This window comes from Bombina bombina, chromosome 5, assembly GCF_027579735.1.
Source record: "Bombina bombina isolate aBomBom1 chromosome 5, aBomBom1.pri, whole genome shotgun sequence".
Lineage (NCBI taxonomy): Eukaryota > Metazoa > Chordata > Amphibia > Anura > Bombinatoridae > Bombina > Bombina bombina.
Window position 1 is genome coordinate 369,952,250 of NC_069503.1, and position 15,081 is coordinate 369,967,330.

A 15,081-nucleotide genomic window follows, 5' to 3' on the forward strand; every position below is an offset into this window, starting at 1 on the left:
AGGGACGAAAATTAGGCTTATTTTTAGCCTTAAAAGACCTATCCTGTGGGAGGGCGTGGTCCTTTCCTCCAGTGATGTCTGAAATAATCTCTTTCAAATCTGGTCCAAATAATGTTTTACCTTTGAAAGGAATGTTAAGCAATTTTGTCTTGGATGACACATCCGCTGACCAAGACTTTAGCCAAAGCGCTCTGCGCGCCACGATAGCAAACCCTGAATTTTTCGCCGCTAATCTAGCTAATTGCAAAGCGGCATCTAAAACAAAAGAGTTAGCAAATTTAAGTGCTTGAACTCTGTCCATAACCTCCTCATACGAAGATTCTCTACTGAGCGACTTTTCTAGTTCCTCGAACCAGAAGCACGCTGCCGTAGTGACAGGAACAATGCATGAAATTGGTTGTAGAAGGAACCCTTGCTGTACAAAAATCTTTTTAAGCAAACCCTCTAATTTTTTATCCATAGGATCTTTAAAAGCACAACTGTCTTCGATAGGAATAGTAGTGCGTTTGTTTAGAGTAGAAACCGCCCCCTCGACCTTGGGGACTGTCTGCCATAAGTCCTTTCTGGGGTCGACTATAGGAAATAATTTCTTAAATATAGGGGGGGGGAACAAAAGGTATGCCGGGCCTTTCCCACTCTTTATTTACTATGTCCGCCACCCGCTTGGGTATAGGAAAAGCGTCGGGGGGCACCGGAACCTCTAGGAACTTGTCCATCTTACATAATTTCTCTGGAATGACCAAATTGTCACAATCATCCAGAGTAGATAACACCTCCTTAAGCAGTGCGCGGAGATGTTCTAATTTAAATTTAAATGTCACAACATCAGTTTCAGCTTGATGAGAAATTTTTCCTGAATCTGAGATTTCTCCATCAGACAAAACCTCCCTCATGGCCCCTTGAGATTGGTGTGAGGGTATGTCAGAACAAATATCATCAGCGCCCTCCTGCTCTTCAGTGTTTAAAACAGAGCAATCGCGCTTTCTCTGATAAGTAGGCATTTTGGATAAAAGATTTGCTATGGAGTTATCCATTACAGCCGTTAATTGTTGCATGGTAATAAGTATTGGCGCACTAGATGTACTAGGGGCCTCCTGTGTGGGCAAAACTGGTGTAGACACATTAGGGGATGATGTAGTATCATGTTTACTCCCCTCATTTGAGGAATCATCTTGGGCAATATCATCATCTGTGGCATTACTGTCCTTACTTTGTTTGGACACTATGGCACACTTATCACATAAATTTAAATGGGGAGACACATTGGCTTTCATACATATAGAACATAGCTTATCTGATGGTACAGACATGTTAAACAGGCTTAAACTTGTCAACCAAGCACAAAAAATGTTTTAAAATAAAACCGTTACTGTCTCTTTAAATGTCAAACTGAAAACACTTTATTACTGAATATGTGAAAAAGTATGAAGAAATTGTTCAAAAATTACCAAAATTTCACCACAGTGTCTTAAAGCATTAAAAGTATTGCACACCAAATTTCAGAGCTTTAACCCTTAAAATAACGGAACCGGAGCCGTTTTTACATTTAACCCCTATACAGTCCCAGCTATATGCTTTGCTGAGACCCAACCAAGCCCAGAGGGGAATACGATACCAAATGACGCCTTCTATAAGCTTTTTCAGTGATTCTTAGCTCCTCACACATGCATCTGCATGCCTTGCTCTCCAAAAACAACTGCGCATTAATGGCGCGAAAATGAGGCTCTGTCTATAACTAGAAAGGCCCCCATCTGAAAAAGGTGTCCAACACAGTGCCTGCCATTTTTCTAAACGTTCCCCAAGATTATAATACCAATTATTAGTTAGAATCTGCATAATATGCCTAGTAAAGCAATCGTTTTAGCCCAGAAAATTGTCTACCAGTTTTTAAGCCCTTTTTGAAGCCCTTTATTCTTTTATGTTTAACTAAGAAAATGGCTTACCGGTCCCCATGAGGGGAAATGACAGCCTTCCAGCATTACATGGTCTTGTTAGAAATATGGCTAGTCATACCTTAAGCAGAAAAGTCTGCTAACTGTTTCCCCCAACTGAAGTTACTTCATCTCAACAGTCCTGTGTGGAAACAGCAATCGATTTTAGTTACTGTCTGCTAAAATCATCTTCCTCTTACAAACAGAAATCTTCATCCTTTTTCTGTTTCAGAGTAAATAGTACATACCAGCACTATTTTAAAATAACAAACACTTGATAGAAGAATAAAAACTACATTTAAACACCAAAAAACTCTTAACCATCTCCGTGGAGATGTTGCCTGTGCAACGGCAAAGAGAATGACTGGGGTGGGCGGAGCCTAGGAGGGATCATGTGACCAGCTTTGCTGGGACTCTTTGCCATTTCCTGTTGGGGAAGAGAATATCCCACAAGTAAGGATGACGCCGTGGACCGGACACACCAATGTTGGAGAAATCTCTCACAAGTGCTCTGTTAAGGAGCTAATCATCACATTCCCAAATGCTCTAACTATTGACCCCAACTACGGAGGTCTTCTCCTCAGATCCCTTAGAGGGTAAACGGTTGTTACACTGTGACTCAATTTACATGTCCCCCTAGGAGAGTTGGCACATCCCCTATGATGACAAAAAAAGTGACTTTCCCCTCAGGAGGATCCTCGCTGTTAAGCACACACACAGCGTCTCAAGGTGTGACAGACCTCTCCTTCCTCTGAGAGGGACCTGACTGAATAAAGGTGTAAGCAGTAACTTGTCAACACAGGTTACCCAGGGGTAGTTAGCACACAAATCCAGATGTCTTTACAAAGAACGTTCTCTGACACATCTGGATCCAACAATCACCACAACTCTCACTGAGAGATTTAAATGATTACTCCAATACCCCAGTCCTCCCTTGAAGGGAAAATACCCATTAAAGGACTAACTTCTTCTAACACTCTCTGCCATCCTCCTCTAATGACGGAAGGCAAAGAATGACTGGGGGGATGGGGGAAGTGGGAGGGATATTTATAGCCTTGGCTGGGGTGTCTTTGCCTCCTCCTGGTGGCCAGGTGTTGATATTCCCAACAGTTATGAATGAATTTGTGGGTGCTCCCTTGCCTTGGGAAGGAAAATTTATTTTTGACAGTTTGAAGTTGAAGAACAGAAAGGAACAAAAAAAAAAAAAAAAAAAAAAAAAAAAAAAAAAAAGGCATAATATGATGCATATAGTACCACTTTAGAAGGATTGATCAAGAGGTAAATGCTTCTTGCAGAGATTTGAACCTGCAATTGATATTTGTAAAGCAGCAGTTTAAAACCACTGGCTTTCTAAACCCTCTCCACCAACCGAGTTGTTGGATGAAAATCACCCATGCCATCACTCATCTGAGCAGGGTTATTGACAAGCCCTGATCTCCCGTGATTGCAGGGGGGCAATATTGTATGCGAGATAAGGGAAGTGAAAGTGCTCTTTAATTTGCTATTTCAGGCAGACAGGTTCACTACATGTGAAACCTCTCCGTCCACACTATGATAAATGTGCTCTTAAAGGGACAGTCAATACCAGAAATTTGCTTAAAAAAAGTAGATAATCCCTTTATTACCCAATTCCCCAGATTTGCATAACCAACACAGTTTTAATACACATTTTACCTCTGTAATTACCTTGTATCTAAACCTCTGCAAACTGCCCCCTTATTTCAGTTCTTTTGACAGACTTGCATTTTTAGCCAATCAGTGCTAACTCCTAGGAGCTTTACGTGCCTGAGCTCAATGTTATCTATATGAAACACATGAACTAAGGCCCTCTAGTGGTGAAAAACTGTCAAAATGCTTTCAGATTAGAGGCGGCCTTCATGGTCTAAGAAATAAGCATATGAACCTCCTAGGTTTAGCTTTCAACTAAGAATACCAAGAGAACAAAGCAAAATTGGTAATAAATGTAAATTGGAAAGTTGTTTAAAATTACATGCCCTATTAAAAATATTTTTTTACTTGACTGTCCTTTTAAGTGTGACATTTTGCATATACCTAGCTTGTGTGTGGTTGCAAGCTCATGTATCTGGTTCCTAAGTACCAGTCAATATTTTTGGATGCTGCTAGTGTCATTACTTGCTGGGCTTTATGCTTTAGTGTAGGGATTCTCATCTACTGGGCTGGGACATCTAGTATGTAAAATCTGCCATGTGATATGGCCAGAGATCTAGTTCTGATAACATATGTGTTAGGACAGTGTTTCTCAGCCTATTTGTAGCAAGTACCCCGGTAGGCATTCTGTACCCCAACTGTTGCACAAAATGTATTGATCTTTAACATGAGCAAAAATGGAAACCGTGTATCACTTGATTTCACAAGCTTTTATCAGATATGTTAATTAAGTAAATATAAGATTTGTCTTATGTTTTCAGGAATTTAATATTTGAAAATATTGCAACAGAGAATAATAAACACATAAAACACATAAAACACAGATATATAGTATATTGATAGTAATAATTATATGCAACTAACAGGCTTCTAAACCCTTTTCTGCATGATGAGGGCATATTTATGGTATAATCTTTACATATTTATAACCATGTCATACTGTATATAGACAGATTATCTATCTCACTTTACTGTGGCACACTTCTGTATGATGCACTTCACCTATTTCACAGTGTCACATTTATCTGCCACTTGTTTCTGTGACACTTGGTCACAGTAATACACTTTCTCTGACCATTTCAGTGAAGCCCAACTCCTGCCCCCATGTGTTACTAACAAGCCAGAATGTAAACGTTTTGCACGTTTTGAGGTGAATCAGTGATTAAGCATTGGTCTAAACTAGGTAGGGAAATACTCACACCTCTGCCCTGTTAGGAGTGCTTGACGGTAGAAATGAGAAACACAGCTTTCTTTGATATGTCATGTTTACAATAGCTACATTGGGGGAAAAAATAATGAAGGACAGTCCCTTGCCAATGCCACAAGTACCCTCAGAGGTACACGTACCACAGGTTGAGAACCTAGGTGTTAGGAGAGTGGAAAAAAAGAATCTGAAAGGATCCAAAATGCATTACCAAAGTCGTACACATCAGATACCTTGCTTGTATAGATTTATACAATAACCACCATTTTTATTAGTTTAGCATAAGGATTAAGCATTCTACATTTATAAATGCTTTTAGTTAAATGTTGTATAATACAGCCTATGCTACTTAGTTAACCATATTATCACTTTTGACTGAGAAAAGGGGATAAAAATATGCAGAGGGGGTGAAGTAGTGGGTGTGGGTGGGATTAGAAATGGTGAGTAACTTAGGACTTAAAATTATATATATATATATATATATATATATATATATATATATATATATATATATATATATATATATATATATATATATATATATATATATATATATATATATATATATACACACACACACACAGTATATATACACACATATACATACACACACACATATATACAAGTTGTTGGATTACAAATAAAGCACAATTTATACACATATGCCAATCTGACACATATAAAGTTGCTATATAAATACAAAAAGATAAAATATATAGTAGCAAAAACATAATTTATGCTTACCTGATAAATTCCTTTCTTCTGTAGTGTGATCAGTCCACGGGTCATCATTACTTCTGGGATATTAACTGCTCCCCTACAGGAAGTGCAAGAGGATTCACCCAGCAGAGCTGCATATAGCTCCTCCCCTCTACGTCACTCCCAGTCATTCGACCAAGGACCAACGAGAAAGGAAAAGCCAAGGGTGAAGTGGTGACTGGAGTATAAATTAAAAAATATTTACCTGCCTTAAAAACAGGGCGGGCCGTGGACTGATCACACTACAGAAGAAAGGAATTTATCAGGTAAGCATAAATTATGTTTTCTTCTGTTAAGTGTGATCAGTCCACGGGTCATCATTACTTCTGGGATACCAATACCAAAGCAAAAGTACACGGATGACGGGAGGGATAGGCAGACTCTTTATACAGAAGGAACCACTGCCTGAAGAACCTTTCTCCCAAAAATAGCCTCCGATGAAGCAAAGGTGTCAAATTTGTAAAATTTGGAAAAAGTATGAAGCGAAGACCAAGTTGCAGCCTTGCAAATCTGTTCAACAGAGGCCTCATTCTTGAAGGCCCAAGTGGAAGCCACAGCTCTAGTAGAATGAGCTGTAATTCTTTCAGGGGGCTGCTGTCCAGCAGTCTCATAAGCTAAACGAATTATGCTACGAAGCCAAAAAGAAAGAGAGGTAGCGGAAGCTTTTTGACCTCTCCTCTGCCCAGAGTAAATGACAAACAGAGAAGACGTTTGTCGGAATTCCTTAGTTGCCTGCAAGTAAAATTTTAGAGCCCGGACTACATCCAGGTTGTGCAGTAGACGTTCCTTCTTTGAAGAAGGATTTGGGCATAAAGAAGGAACAACAATCTCTTGATTGATATTCCTGTTAGTAACTACCTTAGGTAAGAACCCAGGTTTAGTACGCAGGACTACCTTATCCAAATGAAAAATCAAATAAGGAGAATCACAATGTAAGGCTGATAATTCAGAGACTCTTCGAGCCGAGGAAATAGCCATTAAAAATAGAACTTTCCAAGATAACAACTTTATATTAATGGAATGAAGGGGTTCAAACGGAACGCCCTGTAAAACATTAAGAACAAGGTTTAAACTCCATGGTGGAGCAACAGTTTTAAACACAGGCTTAATCCTGGCCAAAGCCTGACAAAAAGCCTGGACGTCAGGAACTTCTGACAGACGTTTGTGTAACAGAATGGACAGAGCTGAGATCTGTCCCTTTAATGAACTAGCAGATAAACCCTTTTCTAAACCTTCTTGTAGAAAAGACAATATCCTAGGAATCCTAACCTTACTCCAAGAGTAACCTTTGGATTCACACCAATGTAGGTATTTACGCCATATCTTATGGTAAATCTTTCTGGTAACAGGTTTCCTAGTCTGTATTAAGGTACTAATAACTGACTCAGAAAACCCACGTCTTGATAAAATTAAGCGTTCAATTTCCAAGCAGTCAGCTTCAGAGAAGTTAGATTTTGATGTTTGAAGGGACCCTGAATCAGAAGGTCCTGTTTCAGAGGTAGAGACCAAGGCGGACAGGATGACATGTCCACCAGGTCTGCATACCAAGTCCTGCGTGGCCACGCAGGTGCTATTAGAATCACTGATGCTCTCTCTTGTTTGATTCTGGCTATCAATCGAGGAAGCAACGGGAAGGGTGGAAACACGTAAGCCATCCTGAACTCCCAAGGTGCTGTCAGAGCATCTATCAGGACTGCTCCTGGATCCCTGGATCTGGACCCGTAACGAGGAAGCTTGGCGTTCTGTCGAGACGCCATGAGATCTATCTCTGGTTTGCCCCAACGTCGAAGTATTTGGGCAAAGACCTCCGGATGAAGTTCCCACTCCCCCGGATGAAAAGTCTGACGACTTAAGAAATCCGCCTCCCAGTTCTCCACTCCCGGGATGTGGATTGCTGACAGGTGGCAAGAGTGAGACTCTGCCCAGCGAATTATCTTTGATACTTCCATCATAGCTAGGGAGCTTCTTGTCCCTCCCTGATGGTTGATGTAAGCTACAGTCGTGATGTTGTCCGACTGAAACCTGATGAACCCCCGAGTTGTCAACTGGGGCCAAGCCAGGAGGGCATTGAGAACTGCTCTCAATTCCAGAATGTTTATTGGCAGGAGACTCTCCTCCTGACTCCATAGTCCCTGAGCCTTCAGGGAATTCCAGACGGCACCCCAACCTAGAAGGCTGGCGTCTGTTGTTACAATTGTCCAGTCTGGTCTGCTGAATGGCATCCCCCTGGACAGGTGTGGCCGAGAAAGCCACCATAGAAGAGAATTTCTGGTCTCTTGATCCAGATTCAGAGAAGGGGATAAGTCTGAGTAATCCCCATTCCACTGACCTAGCATGCACAGTTGCAGTGGTCTGAGGTGTAAGCGTGCAAAGGGTACTATGTCCATTGCCGCTACCATTAAGCCGATTACCTCCATACATTGAGCCACTGACGGGTGTTGAATGGAATGAAGAGTGCGGCAAGCACTTTGAAGTCTTGATAGCCTGTCCTCTGTCAGGTAAATCTTCATTTCTACAGAATCTATAAGAGTCCCCAGGAAGGGAACTCTTGTGAGTGGAACGAGTGAACTTTTCTTTTCGTTCACCTTCCATCCATGTGACCTTAGAAATGCCAGCACTAACTCTGTATGAGATTTGGCAGTTTGAAAGCTTGAAACTTGTATCAGAATGTCGTCTAGGTATGGAGCTACCGAGATTCCCTGCGGTCTTAGTACCGCCAGAAGAGCACCCAGAACCTTTGTGAAGATTCTTGGCGCTGTAGCCAATCCGAATGGAAGAGCCACAAACTGGTAATGCCTGTCTAGGAAGGCAAACCTTAGGTACCGGTAATGATCTTTGTGAATTTGTTTAGGATCTTTAAGTCCAGGATTGGTCTGAAAGTTCCCTCTTTTTTGGGAACCACAAACAGATTTGAGTAAAACCCCTGTCCCTGTTCCGATCGTGGAACTGGATGGATTACTCCCATTAACAAGAGCTCTTGTACGCAGCGTAGAAAAGCCTCTTTCTTTGTCTGGATTGTTGACAATCTTGACAGATGAAATCTCTCTCTTGGAGGAGAGTATTTGAAGTCCAGAAGGTATCCCTGAGATATTATCTCTAGCGCCCAGGGATCCTGAACATCTCTTGCCCAAGCCTGGGCGAAGAGAGAAAGTCTGCCCCCCACTAGATCCGATCCCGGATCGGGGGCCCTCAATTCATGCTGTTTTGGGGGCAGCAGCAGGTTTCCTAGTCTGCTTGCCCTTGTTCCAAGACTGGTTAGGTTTCCAGCCTTGTCTGTAGCGAGCAACAGCTCCTTCCTGTTTTGGTGCAGAGGAAGTTGATGCTGCTCCTGCTTTGAAATTACGAAAGGAACGAAAACTAGACTGTCTAGTCTTGGCTTTGGCTTTGTCCTGAGGCAGGGCATGGCCTTTACCTCCTGTAATGTCAGCGATAATCTCTTTCAACCCGGGCCCGAATAAGGTCTGCCCTTTGAAAGGTATATTAAGCAATTTAGACTTAGAAGTAACATCAGCTGACCAGGATTTTAGCCACAGCGCCCTGCGTGCCTGAATGGCGAATCCTGAATTCTTCGCCGTAAGTTTAGTAAGATGTACTACGGCCTCCGAAATGAATGAATTAGCTAGTTTAAGGACTCTAAGCCTGTCCGTAATGTCGTCCAGAGTAGCTGAACCAATGTTCTCTTCCAGAGACTCAATCCAGAATGCCGCTGCAGCCGTGATCGGCGCAATGCATGCAAGGGGTTGCAATATAAAACCTTGTTGAACAAACATTTTCTTAAGGTAACCCTCTAACTTTTTATCCATTGGATCTGAAAAAGCACAGCTATCCTCCACCGGGATAGTGGTACGCTTAGCTAAAGTAGAAACTGCTCCCTCCACCTTAGGGACCGTTTGCCATAAGTCCCTTGTGGTGGCGTCTATTGGAAACATTTTTCTAAATATCGGAGGGGGTGAGAACGGCACACCGGGTCTATCCCACTCCTTAGTAACAATTTCAGTAAGTCTCTTAGGTATAGGAAAAACCTCAGTACTCGTCGGTACCGCAAAATATTTATCCAACCTACACATTTTCTCTGGTATTGCAACTGTGTTACAATCATTCAGAGCCGCTAACACCTCCCCTAGTAATACACGGAGGTTTTCCAGTTTAAATTTAAAATTTGAAATATCTGAATCCAGTCTGTTTGGATCAGAACCGTCACCCACAGAATGAAGTTCTCCGTCCTCATGTTCTGCCACCTGTGACGCAGTGTCTGACATGGCCCTAATATTATCAGCGCACTCTGTTCTCACCCCAGAGTGATCACGCTTACCTTTTAGTTCTGGTAATTTAGCCAAAACTTCAGTCATAACAGTAGCCATATCCTGTAATGTGATTTGTAATGGCCGCCCAGCTGTACTCGGCGCTACAATATCACGCACCTCCCTCTGAGCGGGAGATGTAGGTACTGACACGTGAGGCGAGTTAGTCGGCATAACTCTCCCCTCGTTGTTTGGTGAAATTTGTTCAATTTGTACAGATTGATTTTTATTTAAAGTAGCATCAATACAGTTAGTACATAAATTTCTATTGGGCTCCACTTTGGCATTGCAACAAATGACACAGGTATCATCTTCTGAATCAGACATGTTTAACACACTAGCAAATAAACTTGCAACTTGGAAATACAATTCAAATAGAATAATATTAAAACGTACTGTGCCTTTAAGAAGTACAGAAGATCTATGACAGTTAAAAATTAATAAATTGAAACAGTTATAGCCTCAATCCTTGTAAACAACACAACTTTAGCAAAGGTTTAATCCCATTAGCAAAGATAACAATTTCTGAAAGCAGGAAACAAATTACAGAATAAAAGTTTTTATTTCAGTCAAACTATAATTCTCACAGCTCTGCTGAGAGAAATTACCTCCCTCAAAATAAGTTTTGAAGACCCCTGAGCTCTGTAGAGATGAACCAGATCATGCAGGGAATACAATGAGTTGCTGACTGAAATATTTGATGCATAGTAAAAGCGCCCCTCCCCCACACACACAGCAGTGAGGGAGAACAGAAACTGACAGAAAAAACAGATTTAAGCAACTGCCAAGTGGAAAAATGGTGCCCAAACATTTATTCACTCAGTACCTCAGCAAATGAAAACGATTTTACATTCCAGCAAAAACGTTAAACATAATCTCTAGTTATTAAACAGCTTTATGTCTTTCTTACAGTGTAATTCTAGTGAAGTACCATTCTCCCAGAATACTGAAGTGTAAAGTATACATACATGACATTATATCGGTATGGCAGGATTTTCTCATCAATTCCATTGTCAGAAAATAAAAACTGCTACATACCTCTATGCAGATTCATCTGCCCGCTGTCCCCTGATCTGAAGTTTACCTCACTCCTCAGATGGCCGAGAACAGCAATATGATCTTAACTACTCCGGCTAAAATCATAGCAAAACTCTGGTAGATTCTTCCTCAAACTCTGCCAGAGAGGTAATAACACACTCCGGTGCTATTTTAAAATAACAAACTTTTGATTGAAGATATAAAACTAAGTATAATCACCATAGTCCTCTCACACGACCTATCTAGTTGCTGGGTGCAAGAGAATGACTGGGAGTGACGTAGAGGGGAGGAGCTATATGCAGCTCTGCTGGGTGAATCCTCTTGCACTTCCTGTAGGGGAGCAGTTAATATCCCAGAAGTAATGATGACCCGTGGACTGATCACACTTAACAGAAGAAATCCCTATTATATATGAGAACAAAAATCAATAAAGAATTGTGTGATGTGATCTTTTAAAGATACAGCAATAAAATTTCCTGTGTTGTTTAAAAGACAGTAATGATAAAATTAGCTGCGTAGGCACAAAGAAAAAGTGTACTTAAAGTGTATGTAATTATAGCTTTCCAACACAAAAAGAAAGCCCCACTCATAAATCAGCTTTAGATCAAATGCTCTTTGCCATATAGTAATTTGTTTTACTGTGTTTTTATTATTAGATTTAAAGAACAGAAAACTATATAGAAAGCTGGAAGTAAAAAGTGAACTAAATACTTTTCACAATTTCTACATCCAAAACGAATCCATTGATTGGGGGGGGGGGGGGGGGCGGTGTTTATATGTCTACTTTTCTATGGGTTTTTTTCTTTCAAAAATGTTATTTATGTTAATAAAAATAGATTACAAAAGTGCATTATTCTTTTGTTAAAAATGTGAACTCTTCCAAATTCCTAAAGATCCATACAAATCAATTAACGGCATGTATTAACTATTTTAGGTGGCAGTGATTATTGACCCCTTAACTGCTGAGACCCCCGCCCCCCCCGTGCTGATCTGCTTTGGAGTTTTTAGAAGCTGCTCACTCCCAAGGCAGCCATGCAGTGACCTGACATGTCATCACAGAAAATGCAGCATGTCTCCAAAAAGAACGGGACACATGCAGGAACTATTAGCGCTTTTGCTTTGAAGAGAACAGCACTATGCTCTGACTGCACTGTATTAGGTTTCCTTAACACAGTGCAGCTAGAGCAAACCACTGTTTCAAGAGAACAGTCAAATACAGCGCAATGCTGCAAAGCCCGAATGCATTGATGATCTCTCGGGTATTTTTTTTTCACCCCGCCCCTGGCCTTTCTTGGTCTGCAAAGCTGCAACCTGACTAACATGTTCTTGTGAGCAATGCACCTTTTTTATTAATGCATTTTTAACTTATAATTAAGTAATGTTAGATCAAGATCAAAAAGAAACAAAATGTATTCAAGAGACATTTTAAAAACTTAAACATTTTCTCTGCAGCTAATTTGCAATGCAATTTTCAACTACTGCAATATATTACACAACTTTAAAAACTGCTTTATTCTCCAGTTAATCAACACATTGCAATTGAGCTTGTGCTTTAGTGTAACTGCCTAATTTAAAACTAAATTTTATTTCAAAATAACCAGCAGAAAGTGAAAAAAGTTCTGCCTCTGTGCTTCTCACATTTAATGTGATGGTAAAGTTTATTTATATGAGTATACTCATTTATACCCCTAATTTTTATGACTGGGGTTTCTCCCTAAAAATTGTCTGGGCAATATGCAGCATCTTTAACTTATGTTACAAATTACTTTTTAACCTCTCTAAACATTTAGACTCATTGCTCAGCGTTGCTTAAACGTAAAACATATAGTGATAAAACTAGCATATTGTTCTGCTCCATTCTTTGTTTGATAAATGAGAGCAGGAAGCAGATTTTCACAGAATGAGATTTCAGGGAAAACTGTACCAAAGCCAATCTTTTATACAAAAAGAAAAAAAAAATGAGTTTAACAGATATTGTAATGAAACCAGTCTGCTCACTGATGCTGAACTAAAGCAAGCTATCATATCACCTAGACACTTCCACTAAGTCTGGCAAATGAACAACACTGGGCTGCGTAGGCGGCAAACTTCCAGATTATGGGTTTATTTTACTTGCTATAGAAAATACATTCTTTAACTCAACATTTAAAAAACAAAACAAAAAAAAAAACACTTTTTTTTGGATTCTTTTTCCATAAAGAAAAATGACAAATTCAGCTTTTGCGAGAGCTTTTGATAAGCTTGGATAAATCTGATACATGGGATAAACTGAAAAACAATTACACTAATGTACCCAGCAGGCACACCTTTGTTTCATCCAAGAATACTCTGTAGCTGAAAAACCAGAACTGACCAGCTTTATAAACATAAGATGTTATACAACCCTATTAAAGGACTGTAGTATATTAAACATGTGGTGCCATATGGTGAAATCAGTGTCAGCCACTTCTAAACATCAGAACTGCTAATCAGAAAATTCCCAATTTATGTGTAGCCCTTTTCCTGTTGTGGCAGAGGAACAGAAGCAGCTAATGAATTTGCTTTCATGTGATTTAGTGGCCATTAAAACCACCAGTCTCCACACACTAGTCATCTCTTGATGGTTATGGTGAAGAGTAATGAGATTAAAAGACGCATGTCTCTTACCCTGTAATTATCCATCAGAACAGCCAACCACAGTTTTACGCTTTGCATCACATCTGAGAGCAAATGTTTTTCAACCTCAGATCCATCATGAAAGGTTAGATTTCCAACGTGAATTGATTTCCGTACTTCTGAAAGTGACAAAAATGACCCAAAATACTTCTGGTCTGCTGGCTCCTAAAACAGAACAAACACATGTCAATACATTATTTGAGCACTTAAAGGGATAATAACAATCTTTTAGATGTGTTAAGTCTAAAAAGGGACATTTTAAAATGTATTTGTCTCTTTTTTTTTGTAAAATGGATGTTTCTTTACAGGGAGAAGAAAAGGAAAAACATTTTTTTTTATTTCTGTGGAATATAAACTATCCACCAAAAGAGCTGTGTGAGTTTTCCTTATAGGTCAAGGAGCTTCTATTCCACAGACCAATACTGTACTCAGAAAAATATATCTCTAAAAACATTTTCCATTAAACATATATGTTAAACATGTTTAACCCCTTTGATAACCCGGAATTTCAGAGAAAAACTTGCCCAATGTACCAGATACATTTTTGCGATCACTCACTCACTCTTTTAAACAGAAAACAAAATTTATGCTTACCTGATAAATTTCTTTCTTCAACGTAATTCCAATTACTAGTGGGATATTCAACTCCTGGCCAGCAGGAGGAGGCAAAGAGCACCCCAGCAGAGCTGTTAAGTGTAACGTCCCTTACCCATAATCCCCAGTCATTCAGCCGAAGGAAGATGGAAAAAGAAGAAACACAAGGCTGAAAAGGTGCCTGAGGTTTACTCAAAAAAACTGCCAAATTATAATTAAAAAAAAGAGGGCCTTTTTGACCTTGAACAGTACTTTGAAACCTTGGCGTTTTGGCGGGACGCCATCAGATACAACTCTAGAATCCCCCACCTGAGGGTTATCTGAGAGAATACTTCCGGATGGAGAGCCCACTCCCGGGATGAAAAATCTGTCTGCTCAGAAAATCTGCCTCCCATTTGTCCACTCCTGGAATGTGGATGGCAGATAGGAGACCATCGTGAGCTTCCCCCCCCTGCAGAATGCGAGTCACCTCCATCGCCAAGAAACTCAGAGTTCCTCTCTGGTGGTTGATGTAAGCCACTGAGGTGATGTTGTCCGACTGGAATCTGATAGACCGGACTAAAGATAATTGAGGCCAAGTTGTCAAAGCATTGAAGATTGATCTCAACTCAAAGATGTTTATGGGAAGAGAGGACTCTTCCCGAGACCACAAACCCTGAGCCTTCAGAAAACCAGAACAGCTCCCCAGCCTGACAGGATGGCATCCGTAGTCACAATCACCCGGGAAGGTCTCAGGAAGCAAGTGCCCAGAGACAGATGTTCCTGTGAAATCCACCAAGAGAGAGAGTCTCTTGTTAGGGGGTCCAGATTTATCCTTTGCGATAAATCTGAATGGTCTCCGTTCCATTGACAGAGGATGCAAAGCTGCCACAGTTGCAGATAGAACCGAGCAAATAGAATGATGTCCATGGAAGCCACCATCAGACCAATC

General features: G+C 40.4%; 1 protein-coding gene across 1 annotated transcript in view; it reads right to left on the reverse strand.

Moving 5' to 3' along the window:
- The window catches only part of CPVL (carboxypeptidase vitellogenic like), a 1,090,549-nt gene that overhangs the window by 416,605 nt on the left and 658,863 nt on the right, over positions 1–15,081 (reverse strand). The window contains exon 11 of the mRNA XM_053714190.1: positions 13,548–13,721. Coding sequence (XP_053570165.1) covers positions 13,548–13,721 — 174 coding nt within the window. The remainder of the gene's footprint in view (positions 1–13,547; positions 13,722–15,081) is intronic.